This window comes from Mya arenaria, chromosome 9 (assembly GCF_026914265.1).
Source record: "Mya arenaria isolate MELC-2E11 chromosome 9, ASM2691426v1".
NCBI classification, from domain to species: Eukaryota; Metazoa; Mollusca; class Bivalvia; order Myida; family Myidae; genus Mya; species Mya arenaria.
In genome coordinates, this window is record NC_069130.1 from 62,078,892 (window position 1) to 62,094,324 (window position 15,433).

The 15,433-nt window shown below is 34.3% G+C and overlaps 1 protein-coding gene and 1 non-coding gene across 2 annotated transcripts; one reads left to right on the forward strand and one right to left on the reverse strand.

The window, feature by feature from the left end:
- Window positions 1-4,086: 4,086 nt before the first annotated feature.
- LOC128203789 (uncharacterized) lies at window positions 4,087-11,308 on the forward strand. Its single transcript, XM_052905333.1, has 10 exons — window positions 4,087-4,139; window positions 4,583-4,613; window positions 5,734-5,808; window positions 6,466-8,164; window positions 8,417-8,734; window positions 8,901-9,040; window positions 9,346-9,394; window positions 9,705-9,830; window positions 10,039-10,266; window positions 10,562-11,308. Exons 4-10 carry the CDS (start codon window positions 6,469-6,471, stop codon window positions 10,777-10,779), a joined length of 2,775 nt encoding a protein of 924 aa, XP_052761293.1. The 5' UTR covers window positions 4,087-4,139; window positions 4,583-4,613; window positions 5,734-5,808; window positions 6,466-6,468; the 3' UTR covers window positions 10,780-11,308.
- Window positions 11,309-11,613: 305 nt separating this feature from the next.
- On the reverse strand, window positions 11,614-11,690 carry Trnah-gug (transfer RNA histidin (anticodon GUG)). The gene has a single exon. It is a non-coding gene; the product is annotated as a tRNA-His (tRNA).
- Between the last annotated feature and the right edge of the window lie 3,743 nt (window positions 11,691-15,433).

The window sequence follows — 15,433 nt, forward strand, 5'->3', positions numbered from 1 at the left end:
CAAAAACAAGACTGGACTATCAAGAGAGCGATACCACTCTTGCCTAAAGCAATCAATTATTCTAGTTTTTAACTCACACAAAAAATACTTTTCATTTGGTACACTGGCATTATCAAATACATATCCAAAGCCAAACTCGCTCAAAAGCTTTCTAACATTTGATACCCAATTATTCTTTCCTATTACACAGTCTGATAATGCATACCTATATACAGTGCGCATTATGATATTATCACTTCTTACAACCTTAAGCCAATATTGTATAATTCTAACAAATCTATGTACATAAAGAGGATATCTGCCAAGCTCACCGTAAACACTTGCTGTACATGTATTTTTTCTAACATTTAATAGACGTTTACAAAATTTTAAATGAATTCTTTCAATTTCTTTTGACTTGGTATAACCCCATATTTCCGAAGCATAATTTAGAACAGGAGCTACAAAAGCATCAAATAGTTGACATAGCATCTTTGGTTTAAGGTCATATTCCCTACATTTACATAATAATACATTTAGTGCTTTTAAAGCTTTACCAGTTAAATGTTCTTGGTTTAAAGCATAATTACCAGTATAGTTGAAAACAGTTCCTAAGTAATTAAAATCATTCACAACTTCAATAGACTGGCCATTGTAGGTCCAATGTTCTGATGGCAATAGCCCTCCCCTTTTACGAAAAACCATAATTTTTGTTTTAAGTATATTTACAGATAAACCCCAGTTATTACAGTATTCTAAAAGTCTATTCAAATGTTGTTGTATTTCTTCAGGTGATTTTCCTACGATAGCCATGTCATCTGCAAATAACAACAATATAAGGACAATGTCATCAATTAGAAGTCCAGAATCTACATCATTCTGTAAAAATAATTCTAAGTCTTCAACAAAGAGAGAAAATAGTAAAGGGGACATAACTTCTCCTTGACGGAGGCCTACAGCATAGTCGAAGTAATCAGAATATGTAAAACATGATTTAACACAAGATTTAACTTTTTGATACATATCTCGTACTATTCTAAGTAGTTTTCCTTGAATACCGCATTTGTACAGTTTCAACCATAAAGCATTTCTATAAATAGAATCAAAACATTTCATCATATCAACATAAACAACATAAAGTCTTTTATTGTCATTCAAATATTTTTGCACTAATGACATAAGAATAAAAATAGCATCTACAGTTGATCGCCCTTTCCGAAATCCGAACTGAGCGTTCGAAATTATGTTATGTTCATTACAAAATGTATCAATGCGTTTATTTAGTACAGTTGTAAAAGCTTAGACAGGCAACTAACGAGTGTAATTCCCCTATAATTATTAACGTCATCTAATTTTCCCTTTTTCTGCAATGGTATAATAACTCCTTCCATCCACTTATCGGGAAAAAATCCTGAGTTTAAAATACCGTTAAAAATATCACATACATGCGAAGGCAAAATATCGAACGTCTCTATAAAGTATTCATTCATTAGAATGTCACTCCCAGAAGATTTATTACGCTTCAATGATTTAATAGCAATATGTATTTCATTGACAGTTATAGGCTGATCTAATTCGGAAAATGAAACATCAACATTATCAAAATCATGCGTGTTGCAAAAAATTTCAGACTCTTCGTTAAAACATTCAAAGACACTACTACCTAATGCTGAAAAATATTCCCTAAATGTTTCGTTTGGTATACTGTCAGCCGTTGGTTTGGATTTTGGTTTAAAATATTTCCAAAAATCTCTAGGCTTACTTTTTTTTAATTGTTCTATTTCTTGCATTTTTAATCTGAATGCATTATTTTTCTTTTTACTAACACTATTTTTATACACACGTTTATGTTCTACTAATAACAATCTATTTTCATGCGATTTATCGCTATTAAACAAACGTAATGACTGTAAATACACGTTATGCGCTTCAATACATTCAGCGTCAAACCAATCGTTATTTCTAATACATGTGTCCGCATGGAAATATGCTTTATTATTGACATTATGACATTTTGAGAATAAAGGGTCAGCAACAGAACGTATAACATTCGTAAATTCATTAACAGCGTGATTTACAGATTGTCTAGTGTTATCAATATTATTAACAATGTTATTAAATCGTGGCAAATAGCCAATAATGCCCGTGCGAAACTGTTCTCTATAATCATTATCCATCTATATTTCATCTCTGATCTTTCTTGATCATCATGAGTGACATAATTACATAATAGCTTAAATTTTGCATTTTTATGTTGAATTTTTCGATAAAAGTTATGAGAGACAAAGCCATTTAAAGATACATTGCTAGAAGAATTGGTCCATGATTCATACAAAAAAACAAATATCAGAACTAGAAATAATATTCAAAAAACCAGAAGATTGTTGTTTTTCATGGGTATGTCCGTGAACATTCCAAGAGGTAATAGAAAGTTCACCCCCGGCGTGCCCCTAGTCCTTCAATATACTTATCACTGAAGAGGCGACCTCATATTCCCAAAAAGCAATCATCATGTACAGTTTGTATTGTTTCGACATCAACCGATCAATAAAATTGTCGACCTCTTTAAATGACGCCCACGAGAACGGCGCGGAAAATAAAAAAAAACACAAGATGGTTGAAGCGCCGACACTAAGCAGCTGTTGGGACGGTTCCAACAGTGCGCCTTTTCTGATGCTGTTTTCCAATACAATCGTCACTGGTAGAACTTACACGTTAAAATACATTCATATATACTAAAATCATTTTTAGCTTGTTTCTTTTCAAAATTAGTGTTAATAAGTGCACGCTGTTTGTTGGCGAACGGGTTGGTGGCGGAGCCGATAAGTCGGCAATCCAGAACGCAAGCATATGAGAAATATTTATATGCTGGTGAATTGCTAGGATGCTGTAATGCAAGGTGCTAGGATATTCCATCTCGTGCTAAATGAGTCACGCATAACATTGCGCCATTTCTTCTTCTCTATACAATTTTAATTAAGCGCAATTGTAAACGATTATATGAGACATTTTAAAAATGTAAGTAGTTTTTCTTGAGGAACGCGAATTTTAGAGATTCTATTTAACATCGACATACTGAACGATATAACGTCAGTAAATAACGTGGCACGCGCTTTTTACGATGTTAATAGCAATGCGCCAATATGTCCACAAATGAGTAGTTAAAGGTAAAGAGGAAAAACAGGAAATACATGATAAATATTATTACTGTTTAACGTTTCACATGGATTTTTTTAATACTGCAGCATAAAATTGGAATAGAACGTCCATCGTGCAACACGTGCACATTAAAGTTATGGCGACCTTTACAAACGGCTTATGTTAGGTTTTTGATATAAAACTTTGTGTTGTATGTAATAGCTAAGTAAGGTCAGGTAAATAAGTGTTATATATTCATTATGTCGTAAATATTCAAGTCAAATAAGCGCGAATAGTGTTGACCTTATAAAGGTATAAGTTGAGGAGGTTGTTCTGACTAGTACATGGACTAAACATAACTCATGCGAAATGGAATATCTGGCTGCTGACAGTGGTTTCTTTGTTGTTCAACTTAGAATGAAAAGTGTATTATACGTTGTATGATGAAGCAAGAGGAAACCAGCTGACTCACATTGGTTTTGGGTTCAACGTGCCGAATTCCCACGATTCGTAATCATATGCGATGTTTACTTCTATTCTACGCATGTGTCTGTATATTAATTGATTTGTTTGGGTTAGGTCCAAATCTTATTTGGACTTTTAAAGCTGCACTCTCACAGATTTACCGTTTTGACTCCTTTTTTATTGTTTGTCGTGAAACAAATAAGATCGAAGATTTTCATATTTAAGTTCCAAAATGATGTTTTTACATTTTTCTTAAGCCGTTAGTAGCTCTGTTAGCTATCAATCATTAATTAACGGACGGAAATATATAAATCTGCGATCTGATCTTTTGTCAGCAGTCTTAAATCACAGGTTTGCAATTATTTACGCAAAAATTGGCTCATTCCAAGAGAAAAATAGAAAAGTTGTCAAAACGGTTAATCCGTGAGAGTGCAGCATTAAATATCACGATCATTAGTCAAAGTTGCAATATTCATTCATTATTATTATAAGCAGCAATGAGTGTACGTGCAATACAAATGCATATTGAATAGGAGACAATGTTTAACAAAATACAAGTATATCTATGTGTCTTTGAATTATACAATATTTAACAAAGATATATGATTAAATATATCATTAGTTATATTATCATGATCCAGTAAAAACATTGTGATAATTATAATTAAGTTTGCTTCTGCCAATTTACGGAATATTTTTGTCGTATTGCATATTGATTTTTTGATTATAATTGATTTGGAACAGAATATTGAACTAAATGCATTTACATCAGGCAGTACCATCGTGTTTATGGTTTACTCGATCTTATATAATAAAGTGGTAAACAATAAACACCATAATAATTATATTTAAATTTGGGATATATGCAGTGTTGACTTTCTAATAAAACAACTGAGCAATACAAACTATAAATAATGAGTCATGTGTCATAATGCGCTTGCTAACCTGCATAAATATTTGTATATGTATAAGACTGATTTACTTTCGGTAATGTTCACAGTGTATTTGGACTTGTGGACGAGTGCACAGAGGTGAGTCATTTTCTTATTTCACTAAATAACCTTTTAAAGGTGTGGCAAATGTAAGAAAAAAATCAGATGTATACTTTTCTTATTGTTTGTCTTGCATACATATAGTGTCATAGTGCTAACATATAATACAGAATTTTGAATATAACTTCCATGTTTTAATATGTAACTATGGTGGGATTACGTTATCACATAACAGAGAAACCATTCAAAAGAATAACATTTAAATAAATTCATTTTGCCAGTAAACATTTGCAAAACGGTTATAATTACTACACCTTAATTATCACGTAATGTTTTAGATCGTTACGTGTCTGGTACATACTGTTAATAATTAATTGACAATTAAGGATTAAATCTTGAGTAAAACGAGTGAATATAAGTGTACAGAAATGTTAAAGTATAACGTTGTCGTGTTTACTGTTTAAGTGTAAATACACTTTAAATAATCTACCTTCATATTGATTTATGGTTGTTATAATCGATATATAATTTATCATCATAAATTTGAACGTGACCAATCTTTCGTTGATAACAATTTCAATGGTATCCAAAAGTTACGCTCATTTATATATAGCACTACAATAATCATCATCCTGTAATTTAACCTTTCGTTTGTTATCCTAGCTCTACGATTATCTATAAATAACGTTTTAGTGTTTATAACATTTCATTTGGAATCCCAATGTTACGCTCATTTATATATATAGCGTACCTATTTCGTTTTGCGAAATTGATGTAATTTCTATAAATAGAGATACTATTTCTTTACGCCTATATATTGGCGTAAACGTGTAATTTCAAAATATTATGTTACAAATCAAAACAAAAGATGCATCATTGGGAAGATATAATCAAGGTAAACATTAAGTATAAACACGTAAGCAAACATTCATCCGTTAGTGTTTATATTTGAACATAGTAATGGAGTAAGTGGAATGAGTATTTAGTCTCTGTATTTTCGTGTGTTCGTCCGTAGTCTTAACGATTCATACTTTACGATTACGAAGTTGATCTCTTGTCCCTGGGCCCATATAAACACAATATAAACTCATACGTCTGCTACCAGGCTTGTCAATATAGTTGCCTTTGATTTTTTATTATGTATCATTTTATAAAACAGTCTTGGTTCAGCCGAACAACAACTTCGTCAGCGGAGGAAATCAGGAGAAGAAAAGAAGCTGCCACCCAAACTAGGGTAATAACTACGTTTCTTATAGTTATGTTAACGGTTTTTTGAAGTTGGAGGCGTTTACGTAGTACTTACATATCTAAGCCTGTCCCGAGTGCGTTTCACTAATTTTTAATGTTAACAAAATATCACATTATTATAGTAATTATGTAGATTCTTACATAAAAGGGATTCGGTCATGGTTTGTAGAATGCACTTTTGTATGACGAAATAAAGTGTGGTAAATCATTAGGAGTGTTAAAACTAAGATACCCACGATTTAAACCCTTCAATAAATGTAGATATATGTTTATATTTTGTTTCTTAAGCCCACTACTGTGAATACTGAATAACATTAGTAACGCTTTTCAACATAATGTTAAAAGGTTCAATATTTCCTTAGTTAATGTAACCGCCGTTGAAGGGGAGCAGTTTTGTTGTATGTTTTCTATTATTTCTTGACAGTACCGGCGTGGGTTCGGTCCCCAATAAAACCAAGTTTAAGTATATTATTTCTGCAATTTCGGTACCAAAGAGAAATAAATTATAAACTAGTGTTAACAAATGCGTTTCCGTGAAAAAATGGTCCGAAACATGAGGGAATCCTTTTAATATATAGCATATTAATTAAATGGATGATTGAATATGACACTTATTCTAATCATTTGTACGTTATACTTTCAGCACATGGAATATTTAGACGTTCTAAAGTTCGACACTGTCATGAAAGCAATGAGGGGATTATGTCTGGTAAAAATGCTGAAGGCAAGCAACTTACTTCGTGAATGTAAAATCGAAAAACTTGTGTTCTTCTTTTTAAGTATCTTTATAGATGATGATGCGTTATGTCCGTTAACACCAATGCATGTCAATTGCAAACGGACACAGGCACAAGAAAAAGTATCCATTGATTTGAAAATGAACATTATATCTGTTATCGAAAACGCTTTGAAACAATATAAGCGTGCACTAGATTTATACGTTTATTGTTTCAGCATTGTAAACTGTTTTAAAGAGTCTTTAATTGAACATTTTAGAACTCTCAGCATTTCTCGACTTAAATTTGATCGTGTTTTTCTAAGAAGAAACTATTTGAATGTCACCCAAATCAGGCTGACAAATGGGGCTTCTGAATCGTGTCGGATTCATTTGATATCATTGAGAAATTATGAAAATTACATTTTAGTTTCATCTTTCAAACAACTACAGCGTTCGCCTGCCATTAAAAGAACTTCAACAACAACACAGCTGATAGATATAGTGTCACCATTCTACATAATTTTCCATCCAGCTTATAACTATGTGTATATGGTCATATCCGATATCTACCTACTGTGTATATGTGCTACTTACATTCACAATGATTTGAAAATGTGTGCATATTATGTGTTATTGTGTCATCATATTGTATTATGTAGTCTAATGCGAAGTTATTATGTAATAATGGAATCGAGGATAAAATACACTTTGAGAAACAATGATATATCGACATATTCAGTGTCAAGTCTGCGGAGGAAGATATGGCTTCCACTTGAACAATTGCAATACAACCGAACGTACACAATATTTCCAGCATTTGCACCCATGATGTCAATAGTTGACAGACTCGCAAAAAGGGAAAAGGTCCATCCAAAAGAGAGTATGCGATACGAAATGATGCGATTTCTTACTTTGCGTTCATACCCAAGCGATGGCAAACCGTCAGTACTCAAATTCGCGAAAGCAGGTTTCTACTATGCTGCAAACAAAGACGAAGTAATATGCTATTGTTGCGCTAAACGCATTTCGAACTGGAAACCTGACGATGACCCATATCAGGCTCACAAAAGAATTACACCGAATTGCAGCTTCATTGTGAACAATGGAGAGGTAAACGTCCCTGTCTCAAGCGATACGGGCTCGTATTCAAACGATGTTCTACAGAAAATCATCACCGACCTAGATAAGAATAACAATGTTTGGAGATTCGATCCTGAAAACTCTGGAAGTGAAAGGGAAAACGATATTGAAACTGATGACGACGAAGTAAACGAGGACCAAAACAATGGGACATCGTTAGTATCTCAGAACTACATAAAAACAACACCAGAACGGAACTACAATGTGATAGATACTGTAACCCGGTCTAAGGACAGTGGTTATGTCAGTCTACCTACAGATCCTACAAATACATCTGTAAGTCTTGATGAGGATTGTTTCAGGCCGGAACCACAGGGCGTATTTGCATCAATGGCTCCCATATCAGAGTATAGAAGATTAGACCCAACTTCTCAAACTGGAATTGTTCTACCACTAAAGGACTTGCATACTCAAATCAAAACCATCCATACTACTGCCTACCAACCAACACAAGACGACCCACCACGACAGAGAAAATCAAATAGTACGAGGAAATTCGTTTCTGTTATTTGTATAAAAACGAACATATCACTATTTCATTACCTTAATTGAGCTTTACAATAATTAATCTAAGTTGTTTAATTTAATTTTATATAAAGTGTAAAATGCGACAAATACTTGTTGCAATTGTTACGATACATATTTGATTGTAGAGATGCTTACATACATTTATCTTAATTTCAATTTTACTACGCTAACTTTGAATCGAAAGTAAAAAACATATCATAACTCCCAGGGATATCACGGAGACGAACACGACGTCAACGTCAATCTTCAACACCATCTGATCCCTCTGGAATGGCAATACGTACTGAAACATCTGGCAGAACTTCTTCCTCGCATCAGCAGAGTTCTGTACCTGCAAATACAGCCACAAACAAAACTGCGCAACATCTGAAAATCCCAAAGCATCCCAACTTTTCGACAATTTCTTCAAGAATAGCGAGTTTCAATCAGTGCCCAGAACTCCATGTCATGCCAAGAACCCTAGCAGAAGCTGGCTTTTATTACGCCGGGATCGGGGATTGTACAAGATGTTTTTGGTGCGGCATAGGTAAAATCATTTTCCTACTTGATTTGAAATCTCAATGAATTGATTACATTATTGATGGGTAATTACAAGTCCTGTAAAAAGTTAATACCGTTTTGAAAAGAAATCAGCTTAATTGTATTTCCTCTGCGTTTCTTCAATACATGTTTCTGAAACATAAATATTACAGGTCTCCGGCATTGGTCACGCGAAGACGACCCATGGACCGAACATGCGCGATTTTCGTTGGAATGTGATCACGTGATCATTAACAAAGGTCAAGAGTTCATTAACTTGGTTAAACTGGCGCTAGACCTGACAGAAGAAAAGGTAAAATGAAAGCTTAAAAATGTTTCTGAAATTGTAGGTCGCAACGTCTTAACTCGTGCATATTTAACAGAATATAAAATTGCATTTTATTGTAGTTTGGGAATCACTGGATGCATTTACTTAGAATATCACAAAGCCAGTAATGGATTATGTCAAATAGGATGCTGCCAATCAGGTTTACAGTAGCACATTCATCATGTAATGGGTATTTTTCTCTGAATAAATCATGCCTCATAACTTTAACGCATATTTCAATACAGCATATCTTATCTTACGTAGTGTTCATATTATGTTCCTTTGAACAGGATGGCGGTATGCAAGCCCAAGCGCAAGAGACTCCAGCGGAAACACAAGGTATGCCTTATTTAAAGAATGTACTTGAAAACTGTTTAATGTTTCTGCAGCGTTCAGTTTATGTTATTACTTATTTTCTCTTCGCACATCCATGACATGTTCAAAAGATAGCACACGGTTAAGTACGTTCAAACCCAATCTCTTTTCATTCGCAATTACATTTCCGCTGCAATTTTTCACTCTTATTATATAAATTAGTTTGTAGAAGCTTATCATATTTACTTGTAAACATTTCTTAAAATAATCACATTAGTATAATGCAAATTTAAATAACCAAGCGAACGAAACAAATTATGTTTTGTGTTATAAGAAACCGAAAGGCCACAGGACGACTTAGAAGACCTAATGACATCGGAAGCTGCCCAAAGTGTCAGAGAAATGGGATACACGGATGATATAATCAAAAATGCAATTCGTGAGGTGATGAATTCTATGGGTAAGCATTATGCAAGCTCCTACATTCAAATGGCATAGTTAAGCATACATACATACACATTTAATGTGACGTCTACGATTAAACTTGCATACATGTTCAAATAACGATTAATGTAGAGTTCTTGTTTGATTAAAGTTTAATATATGTATGCGAACAAATTTTTCATTTTGTTAAATCGATTACTTGCATGAAAGCAATTTCACTGTAGGAAAAGAAAAAGTCAACGGAATGTACATTCTGGAAGAAATACTTCGAATTGAAGATACGCAGGCCATCAACACAAAAGCCTCCCCAAAAATCAGCTCAACAGTACCGCATGAAACGAAACCAAGTACACCTACGCCGAAGAATGGAAGTGCGAAACATAGCAACCAGTTTCAACCACACACAAGCGCCCAGGCATTGCAGTCTAAAGTTGTTTCAGCTGGTTCGGACAGTAAGTTGGCAATTTGCATATTTCTTTTTAAAACACATCATACTAGCAAGAAAGTCTCTTAAGATTATCTAAGTAAAGAAGCGTGCATACAATTAATTGTTGTTGTGTTTTATAAACGTGTGGGTTAACAAAACACTGATGAATACGTGGCTTCACAGATGAATTGTGAGTGTTTGATTGTAAGTGTATTATCATTACTCAACCTGTAATAGTACATTGTTACAAAACCACTTCTAAAGACATACCCTTATTTCATCAAGTAAGTACTAAATTCCATAATGTTATTTTTCTCTAGAAAAATCAGCTGAACATCGACAGAAGCGGCGATTGAAGAATGAAAATAAGGCTCTCAAAGAAAGCACCATTTGCTCGTCATGCTCAAAAAAGGAAGTCTGTATTGTATTCCTACCTTGCGGACATTTAATTTCCTGCGAACAATGCGGAAGCTCTGTAAGGACATGCATGACATGTGGTCAAAGAGTTCGCGGTACGGTGCGTACTTATCGTGCTTAAAGGGCCTGGCTAGAGTGTCGGGGACATATGTCCCATCGTGGGGTATTGTGTAAAGGATTTCGGATTTTTTTTTAGTTTGATTATACAATGAAATCTACAAGAACAAGCCCAAAAGGCGAACATAAAAATAGACTCTTTTGAGTCACTCGAGAAATCCTAAACAAGAAATTTAACAGTTCGCCCCTGATTTGAAATAAGTTTGATAATATCGTTATTTTGCCTAACATAATCATTCATTTGCACTGATTACAAATGACGGTAGCCTGTACCAATATTTCGCCCTCATTAGAACATAATTTAAGAAAATAATTAATACATTTAAATATGATAACAACATGTTATACATAGTTAGTATTTATTAGTAAGCATATCATTCGAGTTTTGATTATTTATTCCTCAGTATGTGCTGATGTTAATGAAGGTATTTTATGAGAAAATTCACTGGATTTTTTATATGTATAAACAAAACAAACCATGAATCGGTGTATATATAAATATATAAATCAATGAATAAATAATTTCTCATGTTTACGTGTTTTAATTGATTTTAAACCAGCTTATTCACAACGTTGATTTTTATGATGTTGAAGTGATCTTATTGAGAGAAAATTCATGTGCAACAGTTAGGTAGTGTTAGTAGTTTATAGTCCGGGTCCCGGCGTGAGCACATTGAAGGGTCCCAGAGTGACAGTTCAACCAACGAACACCTATCCCGGGCGGTTAACCAGTACTTCAGCATTCACTTCTGCAAGGAACTGACAACTGCTGTACATGCCAGGGGTAATGGTACAGTGCGTTGAAAGGATTTCATAACCAATCACAACAGAAGAGACCTGGTCCGCCCGGGAATCGAACCCGGGTTGTCCGATTCACAGTCCAACGCTCTACCGACTGAGCTAACCGGGCAGACTGTGCAACAGTTATATACCCTGGTAATTAATAAGTGGCTATGGATGTACAATCTTTGTCATATTGATAGCACAGGCTTTAATTTGTAAATTAAATGCCAACTAATCATATGTGTTGTTATAGTGTGATATTTCACGAACTGTTTATGTATGTGGGATACTGTTAATTGTACCAGTAATGTAGTGGGGTTTTTTTACCTTCTGTTTCTTTAGTTCGTTTGTTTAGTCCCTAGACAAGTATAAAAGACAGCGCTCCTATGAAAAGCCAGTACATAAACTGAGCATTACCAACGCGAAATAATCAAGATATGTTCGAAAAGTAATGTTATCGGTTATTTACTCCTTATACTATTTATAAAGTAACATTGTTTTCTTTAGAGGACTGTTTAAATATTTATTTATTTATTATTATTTTTATTTATTTTTGTGTGTGCCTTCTCCAAAGCATGTATGTGTATATAACATTGTAAATATTTGTAAATATTGTGTTTGTCCTCATGGGCCGTATGGCTTTTTGGATATGAAATAAACTTCTTCTTCTTCTATAAGAAACAGAAAAGAACACAGAATCAATAAGCGATAAACTCACGCATAAACGTAACATTCATTGAATCATCTTTTCCGTAGAGTAACATTACTTTAATAATGTTAGTACGGAAAATTGTTATTAAACAAACATACATAATGCGTAATTGTACAATATTATGCAAGTAAAAAATTAATACATGTCAAAGCGTAAAAGTATCGTCTTCTAAAATACGAAATGGTTGCTCATCTTTTTCTGCACGTGTGAATGCTTTATGGTTCTGCTTCCAACGTACATGTATACTATATATCACGTCCATTTTTATGTAAACGATAATTAGTGTGAAAATAGCGTGAATAATAAGGAATACAGTAGGGTTTGGTTCAACACGGCTTGAATGCGATTCTAGTTTAAAATACTACTACAGTTATCTTGAATAAACTATAGATGGTCAACTACTGCTATTCTTGGCGATCGATATCATCTGCCCGCAAGACTGTATAAATGATACACGCTTCTAATTGTTGCTTCTGCGAGAACGTCCGAATCTTTACGCTATCACGGGATCCGATAAGCGTATCGTATCATGCAAAATCTGGACTTACGTTAGTATACTGCGCTATGACAAAGCCGTGGTTAACCGCGCAGTCAACGTCTATATGACCGAGTAGTTGTTATGTCGCCTGTGTTGTTGGACAAGTCCAGATTATCGTCGTATAGATCGTACCGTAGAGAAAGCGTTGACCGTCTTAAAACGGTGCTTAATGCGTAACAGAATGTGTATTACTCATAATCTTATACATTGCGACTATCCGTATTGACTTTAGCTAGTATCTTTTGATCGAGTAGATAACAGTATATATATGAATTTGTAAATATTGATGATATGATATGATATGCTATGATATTGAAGATATGTTGGAAATGTCAACACCGCAGTCAATTTAACAACACAAATCCGAAGTGTCATCATTAAAGAATCCATACATCACGAAAAAACGCCCATTTTTTTGTGATAATCTTTGAAGCAATGATGACCTTCGTATTATCAAAGACCCACTTCAGTTAATATATGAACTAATATTAGTAAAATCAGACAATATCTTTAGCCAATGCGTACATCTTGAAGAAAGCTATAATTTCTGGATATTTAGGAGTCAATCTTGTCCTGGATCCCGACTAAAACTACACAGTTATCGGCCAAAACGTTGAGCATCACGATAATAGTTTCTAGATATATGTTTTTAGAATAATCCTTTAACTTTAACAGTATAACAATAAATGAAAAACTTAGAGACACACCGAAGCCAGAATAACATGGACCGATGCTAATTCAAACGTCAATTCATACGGAGACTGCCCACTTACCACTTAGCTGTCAGTCTTAAATACTTTACAAGTGAAATGCTTACGAAAAAACTGTCTATGTTTTTAATGCTATAATACATGTATATCAAAGATGAAATAGGGTTATTTATTGATGGTTAAACTTATCGAATATATAAATATTTTTGGAATTACCCAGCATTTTCCTGCTAGTTTGCGGACCACTGATATCGTAATTAAGAACAATCGGTATGGTTTTCGATGCAAATCAGAATGATTGTGCACGTTTCATGTATTCTTTGGTTAGTTAAGTGTACTTCTATGGCCATCGTTGACGCCATAATGGTTTATTTATGGTCAGCGTTATGTTATATGCAACAGGAATTTTGCCAATGCACTATAAACGTTCAACATAACTACCTAGTGATTTGTAACAAAACCGAACTCATTTGTCAGTTGTGTTTGTTTGGGCGGCAATTTTGAACGCGAGTATGGCTGAAATGCAGTAAGAACAGTTATACATTTATATACATGATCATATTGTATGCAGTGCGCATGCCCAGAAATTACAGAGAATCACGCCACTACAGTAACATCCTGGCACATTGTTTTCATTAAACACTCGCATGGGTTTACACAATAGTTTGGTTTTAAGGGATTGCGTTACACGGATTATATATTACATAACATATTAAAGCAAGTCCTGATTTTTTTAAACAACAACAACACTGTTTTGACTGGCTGATTTTATTGTATAAAAACAAATCATAATTTAGTCTTCATTGTAACAATCGTTGTTTAAACTTTTAATGAACAGTATTTCAGATCAATTCAAAATGCGTAATAAACGTTTCAGTTGAAGACATGATTCAATGACTTAATACAAGCAACCCTGAAACCGACATTTTTTTTCTGCGTGCATGCGCACGGGTAGGCGATAGTACGATGATGAAAATGCGATATAATGATGATGAAAACACGACAGTACGATGATGAAAACGCGATAGAACGATGATGAAAACACGACAGCACGATGATGAAAACGCGATAGTACGATGGTGAAAACACGATAGTACGATGATGAAAACGCGATAGTACGATAATGAAAACACGACAGTACGATGATGAATTGACGACAGTACGATGGTGAAAACGCGATAGTATGACGATGAAAACACGACAGTACGATGATGAAAACGTGATAGTACGATGAAGAAAACACGACAGTTCGATGATGAAAACGCGATAGTACGATGATGAAAATGTGATAGTACAATGATGAAAACACGACAGTACGATGATGAAAACTCGACAGTTCGATGATGAAAACACGACAGTACGATGATGAAAACGTGATAGTACGATAAAGAAAACACAACCGTTCGATGATGAAACCGCGATGGCACAAAAATGAAAACGCGATAGTAAAATGATGAAAACACGACAGTACGATGATGAAAACGCGATAGTACGATGGTGAAAACGTGATAGTACGCTAATGAAAATACGACAGTACGATGGTGAAAACGTGATAGTACGATGATGAAAACGCGATAGTATGATAATGAAAACGCGACAGTACTATGATGAAAACGCGATAGTACGATGATGAAAACGCGATAGTACGATGGTGAAAACGTGATAGTACGCTAATGAAAACACGACAGTACGATAGTGAAAACGTGATAGTACGATGATGAAAATGCGATAGTACGATGATGAAAACGCAACAGTACTATGATGAAAATGCGATAGTACGATGATGAAAACGCGACAGTACAATGATGAAAACGCGATAGTACGATGATGAAAACGCGACAGTACTATGATGAAAACGCGATAGTACGATGGTGAAAACGCGACAGTACGATGGTGAAAACGTGATAGTACGCTG